Genomic DNA, 15,510 nt, shown 5'->3' with positions numbered 1-15,510 from the left:
GTTTTGCAGAAACATTTTGTGATCAGAACAGCAAGATCATGTAACCTATATAACGTGTAATCCCAGCCAGCTAAAACACTGCACACAACACGTAGAGAAAGTGTGGAGGGCAGATCTGTGTGCTGCGTCTGTGAAACCGGGAAATTTAGTTTGCTTTTGGCAAAGAGAATTTTGCCAAACAGCTCATACTTCTTCACTTCATCTCGTCAAGCCTTCAGAAAGTCAAAAGTGCAAGCATCCACCGCTGCGGCTTCTTAGGCTTCGGCGCCTGGGGGAAAAAGGTGGGGGAGGAACAGGAGGAAAGAAGCGGCCAGGAAGGAGGCCAATTTCGCGGCCCGAGTGGCGGCCGCGCCCGTTCCCCGGGGACCGCCAGGGGGCGTGCCGGCCCGCTTACGGCAGAGCCTTGGGCACGTGACCACCGTCCAGCCCTCCCGCTTTACGGCCCGTCGCCGAGGCGGCGGTTACCTTGGGGACGGGGCTTGCGTGGCAACGGTAACTAAGGAGCTCGCGGTGGAGAAAGCCAGGGCCGCTGGAGGCGGGGAGGTGACAGAGGGGTCCAGGCGGCGGGACGGCCCGGCCACTGAGGCCCACGGAGGGCGCGCTCTGTGAGTCGGGGGCGGGGGCCCTGGCGCGGGAGGGCCCGGTGCCCCGCGGGGGGCGCTCGCCGCACCCCGGCCGGGCCTGGGGCGGCCTCGGAGAGACCTGAGCTGCGCGTTGTGCCCCCAACAGGCCCCCACACCTTCCTTCCGCCCCTCCCCCGAAGCCGCGCATCAAGATGCGCTGGCAAAGTTTGCAGTGGGCGCAGGCCTCGTGCTGAGGGCCCCTTGCTGGAAATCATAGTAATGATTTTTGAGATGCAGGAACCAAGCGTCAGGGAGGTCTGCCTCTTTCTAGCGGTGTGATCTGAGTAAGTAAGTCCCTTCAACTCCCAGAGCCTCACACTCAAGTTTGGCGGAAGGAATAAACCAGAGACTATGCTAGAAAGCGTTTAAACTTTGTAAACAGTTGCCACCTTTCTCAGCCACTCTGCTGCAGCTGCGTTGAGCATTTGACATGGCATCTCAACCCCAGAATTTAGGGCTCTCATTTTTATTTTGCCTGTGAGCAAATTTGGACTCTGAGGGGTATAGGGACTTGCCCAAGGTCACAGAGCAAGTGAGTGGTGGAACCAGGTAGGGTTCAGTGCTAGGAGAGGCCGGTTGCAAAGCCGGCTTTTAACCACTAAGCACATTGCTTCTGCCCTTATTTACATTATTAGTATTTTCGTTAACGTCGGGGTTATCATTTTGCTGCCTGAGGGAATATGAATATATATAAAGTGAGCTAAAGGGCTCTAAAGTTATTCCTAGAAAGCCGAGAGGCCCTGGGATCAATATGTTGAAGATTTGGGACAGGCTTTCCCAGGAGTATGAAATTATTTTTATTGCCGTGGAAAGGAACCAGGGCCAGCATTGCACATTTCATCGATAGGTTAGTGCACCAGGAAATTAAAATGGGAACTGCTGATTGTTATGGTCAAAATTTCTCTAGAGAAAACTCCACACAGAGGAATGTCAGACGCAGGGGAAGACCCACTAGAAGAAACAGAAGAAGATGGAGAAACAGAAATGGAAGAAGAAGAAGAAGATTATAATTCATATTATAGAGAGGTAGAAAGTATGCCACAGAAATTGAAGGAAGATGATATATTAGTATGGAGACAGCCTCAGGAGGAGGGGGAGCAGGAGGAGGAGGAAAAGGAAGGAGAGGAGGAAGGGGAAGAGAAGGGCGGGGTGGAGGAGAAATGGGAGAAGGGGGAGGAAGGGGGAAAGGACTGGGAGGAGGAGGAAAGAGTGGAGGAAGAGGAAGAGGAGCAGGGGGAGGAGGGGGGAGGAGTGGGAGAGAAAGAGAAGAAAGGAGAGGAGGGGGAGGAAGAATGGGAGAAGGAGGAAGGAGTGGAGGAGAAAGGGGAGGAAGAGGAAGAAGGGGGAGAAGGTGGGAAGGAGGAGGCTGTGAGAGAAAAAACGGAGGAAAAGGCTGCAGCAGCACGGGAGGAGGTAGCTGCAGGAGTACAGGAAGAAACCACAGTGAAGCCCCAAGAAATCACCAAGTCCAAGATCAGTTTGGAGAAACTTACAGTGACTGATTCCCAGTCAATCATGTCGGGAACTTTTCTAGTAAGTAGTAATTGTAAATCATTCATTCATTCATTCATTCATAATCATTAAATGACTGCTTACTATATACCAGGCTATGGAGATACAAATAAGATACAATCCATTCTCTTAAGGAATTCTAGGGAGTATCAGGAGGCAGACCTGAACTCTATAAACCAATATGCTAAATGCAGTGATTGAAAGATGCAAGGGAGACATTTAAAAAACAAAACAAGAAAAACAGGGACACTTAACCCAGCTAGGAGGATGGTCAGGGGAAGCTTCCTGGAGGAGGTGTGCACCAGAGCTGATGTAAAGAGGGGTAGGGATTAGCTGGAGTGTGCTTGTTTTAGAACAGAGTCAGTGTGATTATAGTAATGGAGGCTTTCCACAGACTCATCCTGGAAGAGAACTCAGCTGTGGTCCAAGGAGAAGTGACTCTGTGCCGAGTCTGTCCTCGGAGAGGACCAGTGCCACTTAGAAGAATGGTTCTGCTGTGTGGTTCTGCTGGTAGGCCAGGAATAAACCTGGCACACCCATGACTCATTTAAGTACAAAACGTCCCAGGCTCCTTTTTAAAGTGCTTCATGGTTCCCATGTGAGGCTAACGCTGACTGGCTGATTAGGAATAGAAAGGAAAATTTATGAGGGAATACGGCAGCACATACTGTAACTGGAATCACAATCTTCTTTTCTTTCTTTTTTAAGAAAACCCATAGTGGTGATGAGTCAAAGCGTGCATCAGAGCATTCAGAAACAAATGAGCTTTTTAGAGACTTGAGCTCACAACGAAGATTTCTTGATTTGGAGCAAATCAGTTCTGAGGAACTACAGATTAGTTCCCCTGACTCACAGCCCTCTAGCAAGCTTGGGCAGAAAACCCACCAGATGCCCCAAGATGAATCGGGACAAGAAGGGACAGATTTGGAAGCAGAAAAGGGAGAAAGGATACAAGACAAAAGACTATCAAACTTAAGTGAAGAAAAAGGAAAAGAATTCCAGCCCAAAACAGAGATCCCAGAGGATTCACTGGTGGCCACCAGTGAGGACATTTTGTTTCAAAAGGATGACAGAGCCAATGTGTACCCTTTGGTGAGTGTCATGTGCTTTTTGATTTCCTCCAACGCTCGGAGAGCATTGTGAAACAGGGGAGTTTTATGCACATGGAAAAAAAAATACCACCAGAAATATCCTTTTGAAACTAACAATAGACTTGTGTGTTTTAAAGTTCAGTTCAGCGCTCCAGCTGGACACGCATGACAGACTACGGACAGGAACGCCGCATCTGGGTCCAATAGTGTTGCTCCGCAGGCAGGAAATTCCGGACGTGGTTTGTCTGTTGCATAGGGTGCTGGTTTTGGTGGGAGACTCAAGCTCCATCTCTCCTCCTCCCCCCCCTCCCCTTCCCCTCTCCATTTTCTCACTTTGTGCTCCTCCTTCTCCATTCCTTCCCCCTCTCCCCCCTCTCCCCACCTCTTCTGCCTTAGTTTGCTTGATAGCTTTACAAGCTCCTAAAACCATTACAGGCTCCTAAAACTATCCATTACCAAGATGGGTCAGAAAGTGAAGGGTGTGGACTGGGGCACCTGGGTGGCCTCAGGTCTCAATCTCCAGGTCTGTGAGTCTAAGCCCCGCGTCAGGCTCTGTGCTGACAGCTCGGAGCCTGGATCCTACTTCAGATTCTGTGTCTCCCTCTCTCTCTGCCCTTCTTCTCTCTCTCTCTCTCAAAAATAAACGTTAAAAAAAATTAAGAAAAAGTGAAAGGTATGGAAAAAAAGTGAAAGCCACTGTGAAAAGCACCAGGCAGTCCAAAGGAATCTGCCTTTGCTGCCACTGACAGTATTCCAGGGAGGCACCATCTGCGAGGAATAAAAATATTATCATTTAACAAGAGAAGGGAGAGGAAAGTTTTTTTTCCCCCTTCTTCCTCCATCTGCTTCTGACAATTGCCTCCTAGGATTCATCTCCTGTTTTTCTTTTTTCCCTGCAGAGTTGGCCTTTGGAAGATTTGTAAGCAACTGAATGTATATAAAGCGTTTAATGTAGTTCAGAACATATAGGGTGCACTTGAGCGTCAACAGCTAGATGGCAGTGGTGGTGATAATGCCGATGAGGATGATGGAAAATGTCTAGTGAGAAGGGCAGACAACTGACAGCCTCCTTTCTGTACATTTGGCTTACTTTGAGCAGTGGAGTTCAAGGTCAAAGCTTGCGATTATTCTGTCCAAAAGAAAGAATAAGTAAGTTTTAGAGCCCTTGAAGACTTTTGTCTTGTTTAGCCAGCTAATAAGACATCATGTAATATCACTAATGAGACCAGGTGACCTTTGTGCCAGGGGTTTGGGTCTCCTGTTAACCTTGGGCTCACTGCAGAACCAGACCTCTCTCTACAAACTTGTTTAGCGCTTTGAGTATACCTTCTTTCTTTTCCCGTTCCTGTATTGTTTTTCCTTTCTGTTAAAATTACTAGGTGCTCCATATAGTAAAAAAAAAAAAAAAAATTAAACAAAGCAGATTCCCCTTCTTACACTGACCACGCCCATCCCAGTTCCCTGGGGTGACCACTGTTACGGTTTGGTATAACTGTAGATCTTTCCAGACCTTGTTCTGTGCATCTACAGACCTGTTAGCTGTGTACTCCCATAAGTGTGTGCACACACACACCGTGACACCCATTAGTTTTTGTTCTCTTTACCAGTGACAGATTCTGCATGTCTGCAGAGTATTTTTCTACTTCATATATCTTGGAGGATTTTGTTTTATATCAGTGAATGTAGATCCATTTCCTCGTTAAAAATTTGTTTTAATTTTTTTAAATGTTTATTCATTTTTGAGAGACAGGGAGAGACAGTGGGTGAAGGGCAGGGAGAGAGGGAGACACAGAATCTGAAACAGGCCCCAGGCTCCGAGCTGTCAGCACAGAGCCAGACACAGGGCTTGAACTCATGAATGGTGAGATCATGACCTGAGCTGAAGTCGGACACTCCACCGACTGAGCCACCCAGGTGCCCCTAAAAAAATGTTTTTTAATGTCTATTTATTTTTGAGAGAGAGAGAGAGAGACAGAGCGTGATTGGGTGAGGGACAGATTGAGAGGGAGACACAGAATCCGAAGCAGGCTCCAGGCTCTGAGCTGTCAGCACAGAGGCTGGAACTCAAGAAATGTGAGATCATGTCCTGAGCCGAAGTTGAACGCTTAACCAACTGAGCCGCCCAGGTGCCTGCCCCCATTTCTTCATTTTAAATTCAGGCATTTCCCTATTATTGATGGCCATTTATGTTCCTTCTGATTTCGTGTTCTCACTAGAGGTGCTTCAGTGAGCGTGCTTCTGAATCTCTCTCTGTGCCCGTGGCACCCTCCGTTTCTTTGGGGTCCCCTGCCTCACCCCAAAGGCTTGGAGTGGCTCATGGGGCTCATGGACACTGTCTCCAGCCAAGAAAGAAGGGTATCCTGCATTTATGAGAGGGTATCTTGTGACTGTCAAATGTAGTGAAATCTGGTTTTGACAATAACGTTTTGTTTTCATGTTTTACAGGAAAAGATTGCCATGAGAGATGGCTATCTGCGTGATTGGTCACCATGAGTGCAAAATGCAATGAATATTGTGTGGTTTCAATTAATGTGATCACTGCTTGACAAGGAAGTTCTGTTAATACCGAATGAACGAGTTACTAAAAATCTCTAATCACTTAGCCATTGCTTTAGATGACACCACATTCGATTAATTGGCCTTAGTTAATTTTTTTTAAGCTTACTTATTTTGAGAGAGCGCATGTGAGCTGGGGAGGGGCAGAGAGAGAGACAGAGAGAGAGAATCCCAAAGACTCCGAGCTGTCAGCGCAGAGCCAGACCCGGGGCTCAATCCCACAAACCATGAGATCATGACCTGAGCCAAAGTCGGTTGCTTAACCAACTGAGCCACCCAGGCAGACCTACCTTTTGGCTTTTGTGAAAGATGCTGCTATGAACCTGGGTGTATGAATGTCTCTTTGAGACCCTGCTTTCAGTTCTTTTAGGTGCATGCCCAGAAGTGTGATTGCTGCATTATGTGGTAATTCTGTTTTCAAGTTTTTGAGGAGTCCCCTTGGTGTGTCCATAGCAGCTGCACCATTTCACGTTCCCACCAGGAGTGCACCATGGTTCCGATTCCTCTACATCCTCATGAAATTTACCCTCAAGCATTTTTTGTTAAGTTTTTTTTTTATTTATTTTGAGAGAGAGAACAAGCAGGGTAGGGTTAGAGAGAGAGAGAATCCCAAGCAGGCTTTGCACCATCAGCACTCAAACCCACGAGCTGTGAGATCATGACTTGAGCCAAAACCAAGAGTCGGATGCTTAACCGACTGAGCCACTCAGGCACCCCAGAATTCACCTTTTAAGTATACAGTTCGTTGGTCTTTAGCCTGTTCACAAGGGTGTGCAACCATTACCACTATGCAATTCCAGAACGTTTTCATCCCCCCCAAGAGAAATCCATCCCCCTTAGCAGTCACTCCCCACCCCCTCTTCCAGCCGCCCCGCAGCCGCTCATCTACCTTCTGTCTCTGTGGATGGAGTCACACACTCTGCGGACCTGTGTGTCTGGCCTCTTTCAGAGTCATGGCTTCAAGGGTCATCCACACTGTAGCACGTGGCTGAGGACTTTCTTGAAGTGCTTTCTCCTCTTTGGACTGATGATGTGAAATCTTTCTCCTCCAGAAACTGTGCCAGGAGCGCCTAGCATCCTAGCTCTGGCCTCGGCACACTTAGTGTCTTGCTGGTTTTACCTTTGTCTTCCAGACCTTGACCTGGTCTTTCGGCTGGAACAGTTCTCTTCCTGTTTACTATATTCGAGATGAAAACCAGAGAGTTCTTCTGTATGTCTGCGCTCACACCGCGGTCATCTACAACGTTTTCAATAATAATCAGCACCATCTTCAGGTACGCAAGGTTTTCGTTTTTTGTTTTTCGTTTTGTTTTGTTTTTACCACAAGTAAAAGAGGTTGTTTTTCACTAGACTACAGCATTTTGTTTTTTGTTGCAAGGGCTGACTTCATTATATCACCATCGTGTTTTCCTACCTCTCTTCTGAACTATAGCAAATCTTGTCTTTAGAAACCCATTTTATTACTCACTGTCTGATCCTAATCAGAATCAATTAACAAATAGCAATTGATTTTAATTTTATAGCAACAAGAATTTAAAGCATTTGTATTTTTTTTTCTGCATTTCCCTAAAAATGTGGTCAGGATAGATCATGTTGTCTCCACACAAGGGGGGGGGGGGGGAACACAAAAGGCTTCAGCAGGGATTCGAACCCTTTGCAGGTTTAAAAGGGCATTCGTTGATCCTTATAATCATGCTGAGAAGTGGGTGTTAATATTCCCATTGTACAGAAGAAAAAACAAAGGCTCAGGGCAGGTTAACTGACTTGCCTGAGCCTGCACATGAAGCCAGGTCTTGAATCCAGGTCCCCTGACTTGAAAGTATTGAGTAGGTTGGTTTTGTCCTATCCTGTCCCCCCTCCCCACCTTGAACACCTTTATTTGTTTTCAGCGCCCTCTGTGCCTCCCCAAGTGTCCCACATGCCTGCCTTCCCCACACCACTCTGCTTCCTCCGTTCCTGACATTTTCATCATTTACCTGACCAAATGTCCTCCTTTCTTGGACTTCTCTGACTTTCCACTCGTTAACCCGATGAACAGTTCCATGTCACCCTTTTCAACGGACATATATTTTAATAAGGACTTTCTTTAATCAATACCTAGGTCAAAAACATCACAAAAGATTTTCCCATATTCCATTGTGCCAGGGATCCAAGCCATGTGGGTGCAGCTGGAAAAAGTTGCTCTCTAGAAGGCCAGGAATACACACGAAACCAGCCAGCACCACTCTGTGGAGCTCAGTTGAGTGTGTGGGACTGTGCCCAGTGGTAATGGCACAGGGAGAAGGGAGAGCTGGTATCTGCAGAGTCAGGAAGAAGCAGGAGTGGGCAGAGGGGCTGAGAAATGGGGACAATGCCAGGCAGGTCAGAGTGAGCTGGCTGGGAAAGGCCTTGACCATTCATTCATTCATTCATTCATTTCACAGATATTTCTCATAACATCTGTTGCAGATTCTGGGTCTGTAGTCATGAACAAAACAGATCCAGTCCCCCCTACCTCATGGAGCTTATAGTCTCGTAAATACATAACTATGAATTATAACAAGCACTCCAAAGGAAATGTGGGAATGCTATAGGGGAGAGGTCAAGAGTGAGAGCCGGACCTCAGATTGGGTTGCCTGGGAATGCAGACATGCCCTTCGTGCCGAGATCTGACTGATGAAAATGAATCAACCAGGGACAGGTTGGGGAGGAGCATTCTAGACTGAGTTTGCAGGCCTGTGCGTGGGGCCCAGACAGGAGGCCAGTATGGCTGGTGCAGAGTGAGCGAGGGAAGATGAAGAAGGGTGGAAAGAGGCTATTTCCTGGCAGGGAGCACTACCGTTTTTTCTGTGTTTCCAGAAGATTCCTGAGTTACTGGGAAAGGATTATAGGGGGCTGGGGATGAAAGCAGATAGACCAGCGAGGAACCTTTTGCTCCAGAGCTGCTCAGTGACCTGATGTGGACACTGTTTTAGGGCGATGAGGCCGGCAGGGAGCTTCCAGGGGACTAGGCAGAACCCCAACATTTATTCTCAACCTGGGTTCAGAGTGGGGGACATGCCTATACCTGTAGGACACCCCTGTTCTTGTGGGCAGTGGGGCTTATCCAGGTGTTTTGAGGGGGAGCAAATTTGAACACCGCTGGCTATGGAGAAATGCCAGGGAAAGCCAGTGGGCATGGAATTTTCAGCCAGATGAACCTGGAAGGGGAGCTCCGTTCTCTCTGGGGCCCTAGTCACTCCTACCAGTGCCAAGCCTGGGCCGTGTCCTTGAGGTTTCAAAACATTTTCTCTCCATTTCTACAGGGCCACCCCAATGTGATCTCCTGCCTCTGCATCAGTGAAGATAGGCGGTGGATTGCCACGGCCGACAAAGGGCCCAACTGCCTGATAATTATATGGGACTCCTTCACAGGGTAGGCTTGGTGCCACCATGCTTTCTCCTACTTAGTGTCCTGTGTCTGCCACTGTGGGCAAGACGGACGAGCAATCCGGCCTGGGCGTGCAGAAACCAGTGATGGGATGCAGGGTGAGGGGCTAGGGGACCTGGGGGAGGCTGGCCATCTTGTTGCCTTGAGTGACATTACCTTGGTGAATTTCCCGTTTACGATTCTTGGCTCCCGAGGCCCAGAAACTTGGTTTGGCGGTGTCCCAGAGTAGACGGGGCTGAGGGAGGTTAACTCACACAAACCCAGCTTGGAGGCCCAGAGAAGTGAAGTGACTTTCCCCACCTGCAAAAGGAAGAGGCTAATCATACCTACTGTTTTAGTTTTCTTGGGATGCTCTAAGAAATTACCACACACTGAGGGGCCTAAAATAACAGCAAGTTACTCCCTCACAGTTCATGAGGCTGGAAGTCTGAAACCAGGGTGCCTGCAAGGGTGGTCCCTTCTGGGCCTCCGAAGGAGAATCTGTTCCAGGCCTCTCTCCCAGCTGCTGGTGGTGGCTGGCAGCCCTTGGCAGTCCTTGGCTGGTAGACTGATCCCTCTAGTCTCTGCCTCTGTCTTCACATGGCATTTTCCCTGGTGTATCTCTTTGTGTCTTCTCTTCTGTGAGTTCAGCAGTCATTGAATTTAGGGCTCATCCTAATCCAGTAGGACTTCATCTTAACAAACTACCCCTGCTAAGACCCTATCCCACATAACGCTCACATTCTGAGGTTCTGGGTGGACATGACTTTTGTTTTTGTTTTTGTTTTTTTTAATTATTATTATTTTTTTTAACGTTTATTTATTTTTGAGACAGAGAGAGACAGAGCATGAACAGGGGAGGGTCAGAGAGAGGGAGACACAGAATCGGAAACAGGCTCCAGGCTCTGAGCTGTCAGCACAGAGCCCGACGCGGGGCTCGAACTCACGGACCGCGAGATCATGACCTGAGCCGAAGTCGGCCGCCCAACTGACTGAGCCACCCAGGCGCCCCTGGACATGACTTTTGAAGGGGGCCCTTCAACCCATTACACTTACCTTACAGGACTGTCATAGAGACCAGTAGAGCACGGTACCTGGCCCATGACGGATGCTTATATGTGAGTTTTCTTTCTTAATTCCTGGTCCTAGAGGCAGAGAGCAGTGTGGGATTGGTTGACAAGATTGTAAGGCTCTGGTTGGGAGTGGACGAGTCCAGTTGGGCTAGATTAGGAAGAAGGTGTGTTTAATGCTCTGGAGTGTTCTGGAAAGTTATATTGGATCTTCTAAGACACAGGTCCCCAGGTGACTGGTGACCTGGATAGGGCCATGTTACCTAACCCTGGTCCTCATCTTACTGGACATCTCAGTGGCATTTGACACTCTTCATTTCCTTGGCTTCTCTGATACCACGTCCTCTGGTTCTCATCCGACTTACTGCCTCTTCCTTCTCAGACTCTTCTGAGTCTCACTTCCTCTGGCCTTTCCTTGGCCACGGCCTGAGGATGCTTTGGTATTGTTCCCCAGCCAGGAAGCAGCAGACCTGGGACTTGAAACCACACTGTCTTCATCTCAATGCCACCTCAATATTGGGGCACCTGGGTGGCTCCGTCAGATAAGCGTCTGACTTCGGCTCATGTCATGATCTCAGGATTCGTGAGTTCGAGCCTCGCGTCGGGCTGTCTGCTATCCACGCAGAGCCCACTTCAGATCCTCTGTACCCCTCTCTCTCTGAACTTCCCCCACCACCTCTCTCTCTCAAAAATGAATAAGCATTAAAAAATAACCACCTCAATACTTCCTGTTTTCACTGATGAGGAAGCTGCCGGAGAACATTTCACCTGGATGTCCCATGGGTATCTCCTGCTAGAATGTCCCCAAGCCCTGTTGTATCTCTTCCCCGGGTGCCCCTGCCCACCCTCTCTGGCCCGGCCGACCTCCTTCTCTCTAGCTTCACTCTGCAGTCCAGCCTCCGGGACACTGATTTTGTCTTATTGTAGTAAAAATACATAACAGAACATTGACCATCTTAATGATTTTTAAATGTATAATTCAGTGACATTAATTGCATTCACAGTGTTATGCACCCATCACCACCATTTCCAGAACATTTTCATCACCCCCCGCAAACAGAAACTCTGTGCCAGTGAGCTCCCCCTTCTCCCTCCCAACAGCCCCTGATCTGCTTCCTGTCTCCATAGATTTGCCTGTTGCTAGTTCGTGTCAGTGGACTTGTCCGTGGCTTTTTGCATCTGCCTTCTCTCTCTCAGCATGTTTCCAGAGTTCTGCTGTGTGGTAGCTTGACCCAATGCTTCCTTTCTTTTTCTAGCTGCTCAAGATTCTGTTGCATGGACATACCAGTTTTGTTTATTTGTTCACCTGTTGATTTTTAAAAATCACTTTATTTATATTTTTTAGATGTTTATTTATTTTTTAGAAAGAGAGTGAGCAGGGGAGGGGCAGAAAGAGAAAGAGCAAGAGAATCTCAAGCAGGCTCCACACTGTCAGCACAGAGCCCAATGCGAGGCTGGAGCTCATGGACCATGAGGTCATGACCTGAGCCCAAATCAAGAGTCAGACACAGCCAGTGACTGAGCTACCCTGGCACTCTTAAAAATCATTTTATTAAAAAAAACATTTTTTAATGTTTATTTATTTTTGAGAGAGAGAGAGAGACAGAGACAGAGCATGAGTGGAGGAGGAGTGGAGTGGAGGAGTGGAGAAGAGAGAGGGAGACACAGAATGTGAAGCAGGCTCCAGGCTCTGAGCTGTCAGCACACAGCCCGATGTGGGGCTCAAACTCACGAACGATGAGATCATGATCTGAGCTGAAGTCAGACACCCAACTGAGCCACCCAGGCACCCCCCTAAAAATCATTTTAATTGAAAGCTAACATCTCCTTTGGCTACATCTCCAATCTTAGTCCTCTTCTTAGAGGTAGTCAGTTTGGTGTGTTTCCTTCCAGAACATTTGCCGTTGTCTTAAATACACATATACAGATATCATCATGTATCATCATGTGGTTTTTCTTCACAGCATTTTTTTTCCTTTTTTATTTTTTTTATTTTATTTATTTATTTTTAATTTTTTTTAATGTTTATTTATTTTTGAGACAGAGAGAGACACAGCATGAGCAGGGAAGGGGCAGAGAGAGAGGGAGACACAGAATGTGAAGCAGGCTGCAGACTCTGAGCTGTCAGCACAGAGCCCGACACGGGGCTCGAACTCACGAGCTGTGAGATCATGACCTGAGCCAAAGTCGGACGCTTAACCGACTGAGCCACCCAGGCACCCCTTTTTTTTCCTTTTTTAAAAAAAGTTTGTTTGTTTATTTATTTTGAGAGAGAGAGAGCAAACACGAGTGGGGGAGGGGCAGAAAATGAGGAGACAGAATCCCAAGCAGGCTCTGCGCTGTCAGCACAGAGTCTGACACGGGGCTTGAACTCATGAACCGCAAGATCATGACCGAGCCAAAGTCAAGAGTCAGATGCTTAACCCACTGAGCCTCCCAGGCACCTCCTCCTTTTTTTTTTTTTTTTTTTTTTTAAAGAGAGAGCATGAGCTGGGGAGAATGGCAGAGGGAGAGAGAGAGAGAAAGAAAGAGAGAGAGAGAGTCTTAAGCAGGCTCTAAGCTCAGTGTGGAGCCTGATGTGGGGCTCAATCCCACGACCCTGGGGTCATATCCGAGCCAAAATCAAGAGTCGGATGCTCAACCAACTGAGCCACCCAGGTGCCCCGGCTCCATAGCATTTTGAGTGTGATCTTTTCCCAAACACAGAATCTGATTGTGTTTCTCGCCTGCTTAAAACCATTCAGAGGCCGGCCATCGCCGGCCCAGCCTGTGTCACAGGGAATACGCACCTTGACTCATAGCCATGGGAACAGGTCCCCCAGAAAGTGAAATTCCCCGTCTATATGACTGGCTGTCATCTGTGGCTGTCACATACTTTCAGCTGCAAGTACTGGGACATCTGCCTTAACACACGAGGGAGCGTTATTATAACCCGTGAGAGAGAGTCCGCAGGTAGGAGGGGGGCCCCTCGTGTGTGTCTCTTCTCTGAAGCCGTTGCTCACGGCTCCCCTTCCCCAGGCACCGCTGGCCCCTTAGACAGTGTTTATTCTTTGCTTCTCTCTTGCTTGTAAAGCTGTCTCCCCCACCAGACTGGGGGCGGCTCTGGCAGCAATATTTTTTCCCAGTTACAAAGTAAAGTGCGTCTGTGCTTAGCAATTCAGTATGTCGATATGAGTTTATGATATAGGAAATGATGACTTTGGGGCCCAGAAAAGATGATTTGGTTTTAGAGTTAATGTTCACTTTATTAAAGTTATAAACTAAAAACCACAGTTTTTCCTTAAGCCTTTTGCTCAACTTATAAATCTTACTCTTTTTATAAATCTAGCACATTTTTGCAATTGCCTTTAAGGGGGTTTTGATTAATGTTTGGCCCCACTCACAAATTTGGTTATTAACTCCTTTTAAGCATTTTTAAACTGCGCTTAGAAATTGAATATATTTGGTTTTATCTTTAAGTTCTTTAGTAGTCTGACTAAAAAATAAACCCTTCACCCGTACTTAAGTAATTCTTATAAGTCTAATAAATTAGACATAACTATGGCAAATTTTAAGTTCTCATAAGTAGTCTAATATTGTTTATAAACCCAGTGCGATTTGAATTTGAAATCGTAAGTCTAAATCAACTACAGACCTTAAATTAGAATCACAAATCTAATCCATCAGAGACTCTGAGATGTTAAGTTCTCCTAAACATCACCCATTCCTAAACAAAATGACCAAACTCTCTTACCACCGATACGTTTGTGGTACAGGCCCTACCGACATCATCGTCCCTAGGGTGAACTCTGAATATCCACAGGGACAAGACGCTTTTCCCCACCAAGGGCACCGCCGTGCCATTTGTAGTAATAACAGGGCTGCCTCCCAAGTGAATTTGGGGGGTACTTCCCAGGGTGAGGAAATCTTCTTGAGTGACAGGGAAGCGGCCAGGTCCTCAGCGGGGGCAGACGCTTGGTCCCAGCCAGTTGGGTGACAAGGGCTCTATAATGAAAAACAATGGGGAACCATCAGTCCCTGTCCCTACCGCCTGCTCTTCACCTCTAGGGCAAGTCAGGGACCCCCCCCCCCCGACTGCCCCTCACTTACATCACTCCCATCCTTGCTTCTGCTGTCTCCTGCATTTCTTTGGCTCTCTCTCATATTTAAGTATCTAATTAAATTCCGCTTGTGACAGGCCTTTGCCTACTGCCTACACTTCTGCGGTCTTGCCAGTGACACAGTGCGGAAGTGAGTGAGGAAAAACAGACGAAGTCCCTCCTCACCCAAACACACCTTCAGAGTCACCCATGTGTAGTTGGGAGTCCATTCCTCCAGACTTTTCTGTGCACATAAATGCACACACACTCTCCCTCCCTCACTTAGGATGATGCTCCGTATGCTGTTTCACAATTAGCTTTTTTTTTTTTTTTTTTTTGCAAAACCTGGACACCTTCCCACATCTACCTCATTCTTTTTATTTATTTATTTATTTAAAAAATTTTTTTTCAACGTTTTTATTTATTTTTGGGACAGAGAGAGACAGAGCATGAACGGGGGAGGGGCAGAGAGAGAGGGAGACACAGAATCGGAAACAGGCTCCAGGCTCCGAGCCATCAGCCCAGAGCCCGACGCGGGGCTCGAACTCACAGACTGCGAGATCGTGACCTGGCTGAAGTCAGACGCTTAACCGACTGAGCCACCCAGGCGCCCCTACCTCATTCTTTTTAAAAGTAGCATAGTTTTTCATTATGCGGTTATGTCATAATGTACTTTTTAATTTATTTTATTTTTGTATTTTATTTATTTACTTATTTTGAAAGAGAGAGAGAGAGAGCACGAGCAGGGGAAGGGCAGAGAAGCAGAGAGAGAGAATCCCAGGCAGGCTCTGCACTGTCAGTGCAGAGCCCGATGCGGGGCTCTAGCTCACGTAGAGTGAGATCATGACCGGAGCCAAAATCAAGAGTCAGAAGCTTAACCGACTGAGTCACCCAGGCGCCCCCTGCCCCACCTGTCATAATATTTTTAAACAATTTCTACATCCATGGATATTGGTGTTGTTTCCAGATTTTTTTTTTTTTTTTTTTGCCATTAAAGCCATGCCACAGTGAACATGAGTGTATATTTATCTCTGTTTACTTTTGCTTATTATTTTTCTGGGAAAAAGCCATAGCAGGGAAATTGTTGGGTCCTAGTGCATATACATTTAAAATTTTGATAGATGCAGTGAAACTGCCATCCCAAAAGCTTGCTGATTTACATTCCCACTTAGGTAGGAGGACACGCGTTTT

The 15,510-nt window shown here is 47.2% G+C and overlaps 1 protein-coding gene across 2 annotated transcripts in view; it reads left to right on the top strand.

The window, feature by feature from the left end:
* The first annotated feature begins 467 nt into the window (after positions 1-467).
* Positions 468-15,510, top strand: part of CFAP251 (cilia and flagella associated protein 251) — a 68,724-nt gene continuing 53,681 nt past the window's right edge. Inside the window, exons 1-6 of one of the 2 annotated variants that reach the window (XM_047828730.1) lie at positions 468-605; positions 1,531-1,767; positions 1,948-2,156; positions 2,844-3,227; positions 6,916-7,056; positions 9,067-9,176. In XM_047828730.1, the coding sequence (XP_047684686.1) occupies positions 1,551-1,767; positions 1,948-2,156; positions 2,844-3,227; positions 6,916-7,056; positions 9,067-9,176 (1,061 nt within the window). In that variant the 5' untranslated portion in view covers positions 468-605; positions 1,531-1,550. The remainder of the gene's footprint in view (positions 606-1,530; positions 1,768-1,947; positions 2,157-2,843; positions 3,228-6,915; positions 7,057-9,066; positions 9,177-15,510) is intronic. The other variant, XM_047828729.1, reaches the window with a different exon arrangement.

Source organism: Prionailurus viverrinus, chromosome D3, assembly GCF_022837055.1.
Source record: "Prionailurus viverrinus isolate Anna chromosome D3, UM_Priviv_1.0, whole genome shotgun sequence".
Lineage (NCBI taxonomy): Eukaryota > Metazoa > Chordata > Mammalia > Carnivora > Felidae > Prionailurus > Prionailurus viverrinus.
Note: the sequence above shows the minus strand (reverse complement) of the source record. Positions and strands in the feature narration are given on the sequence as shown.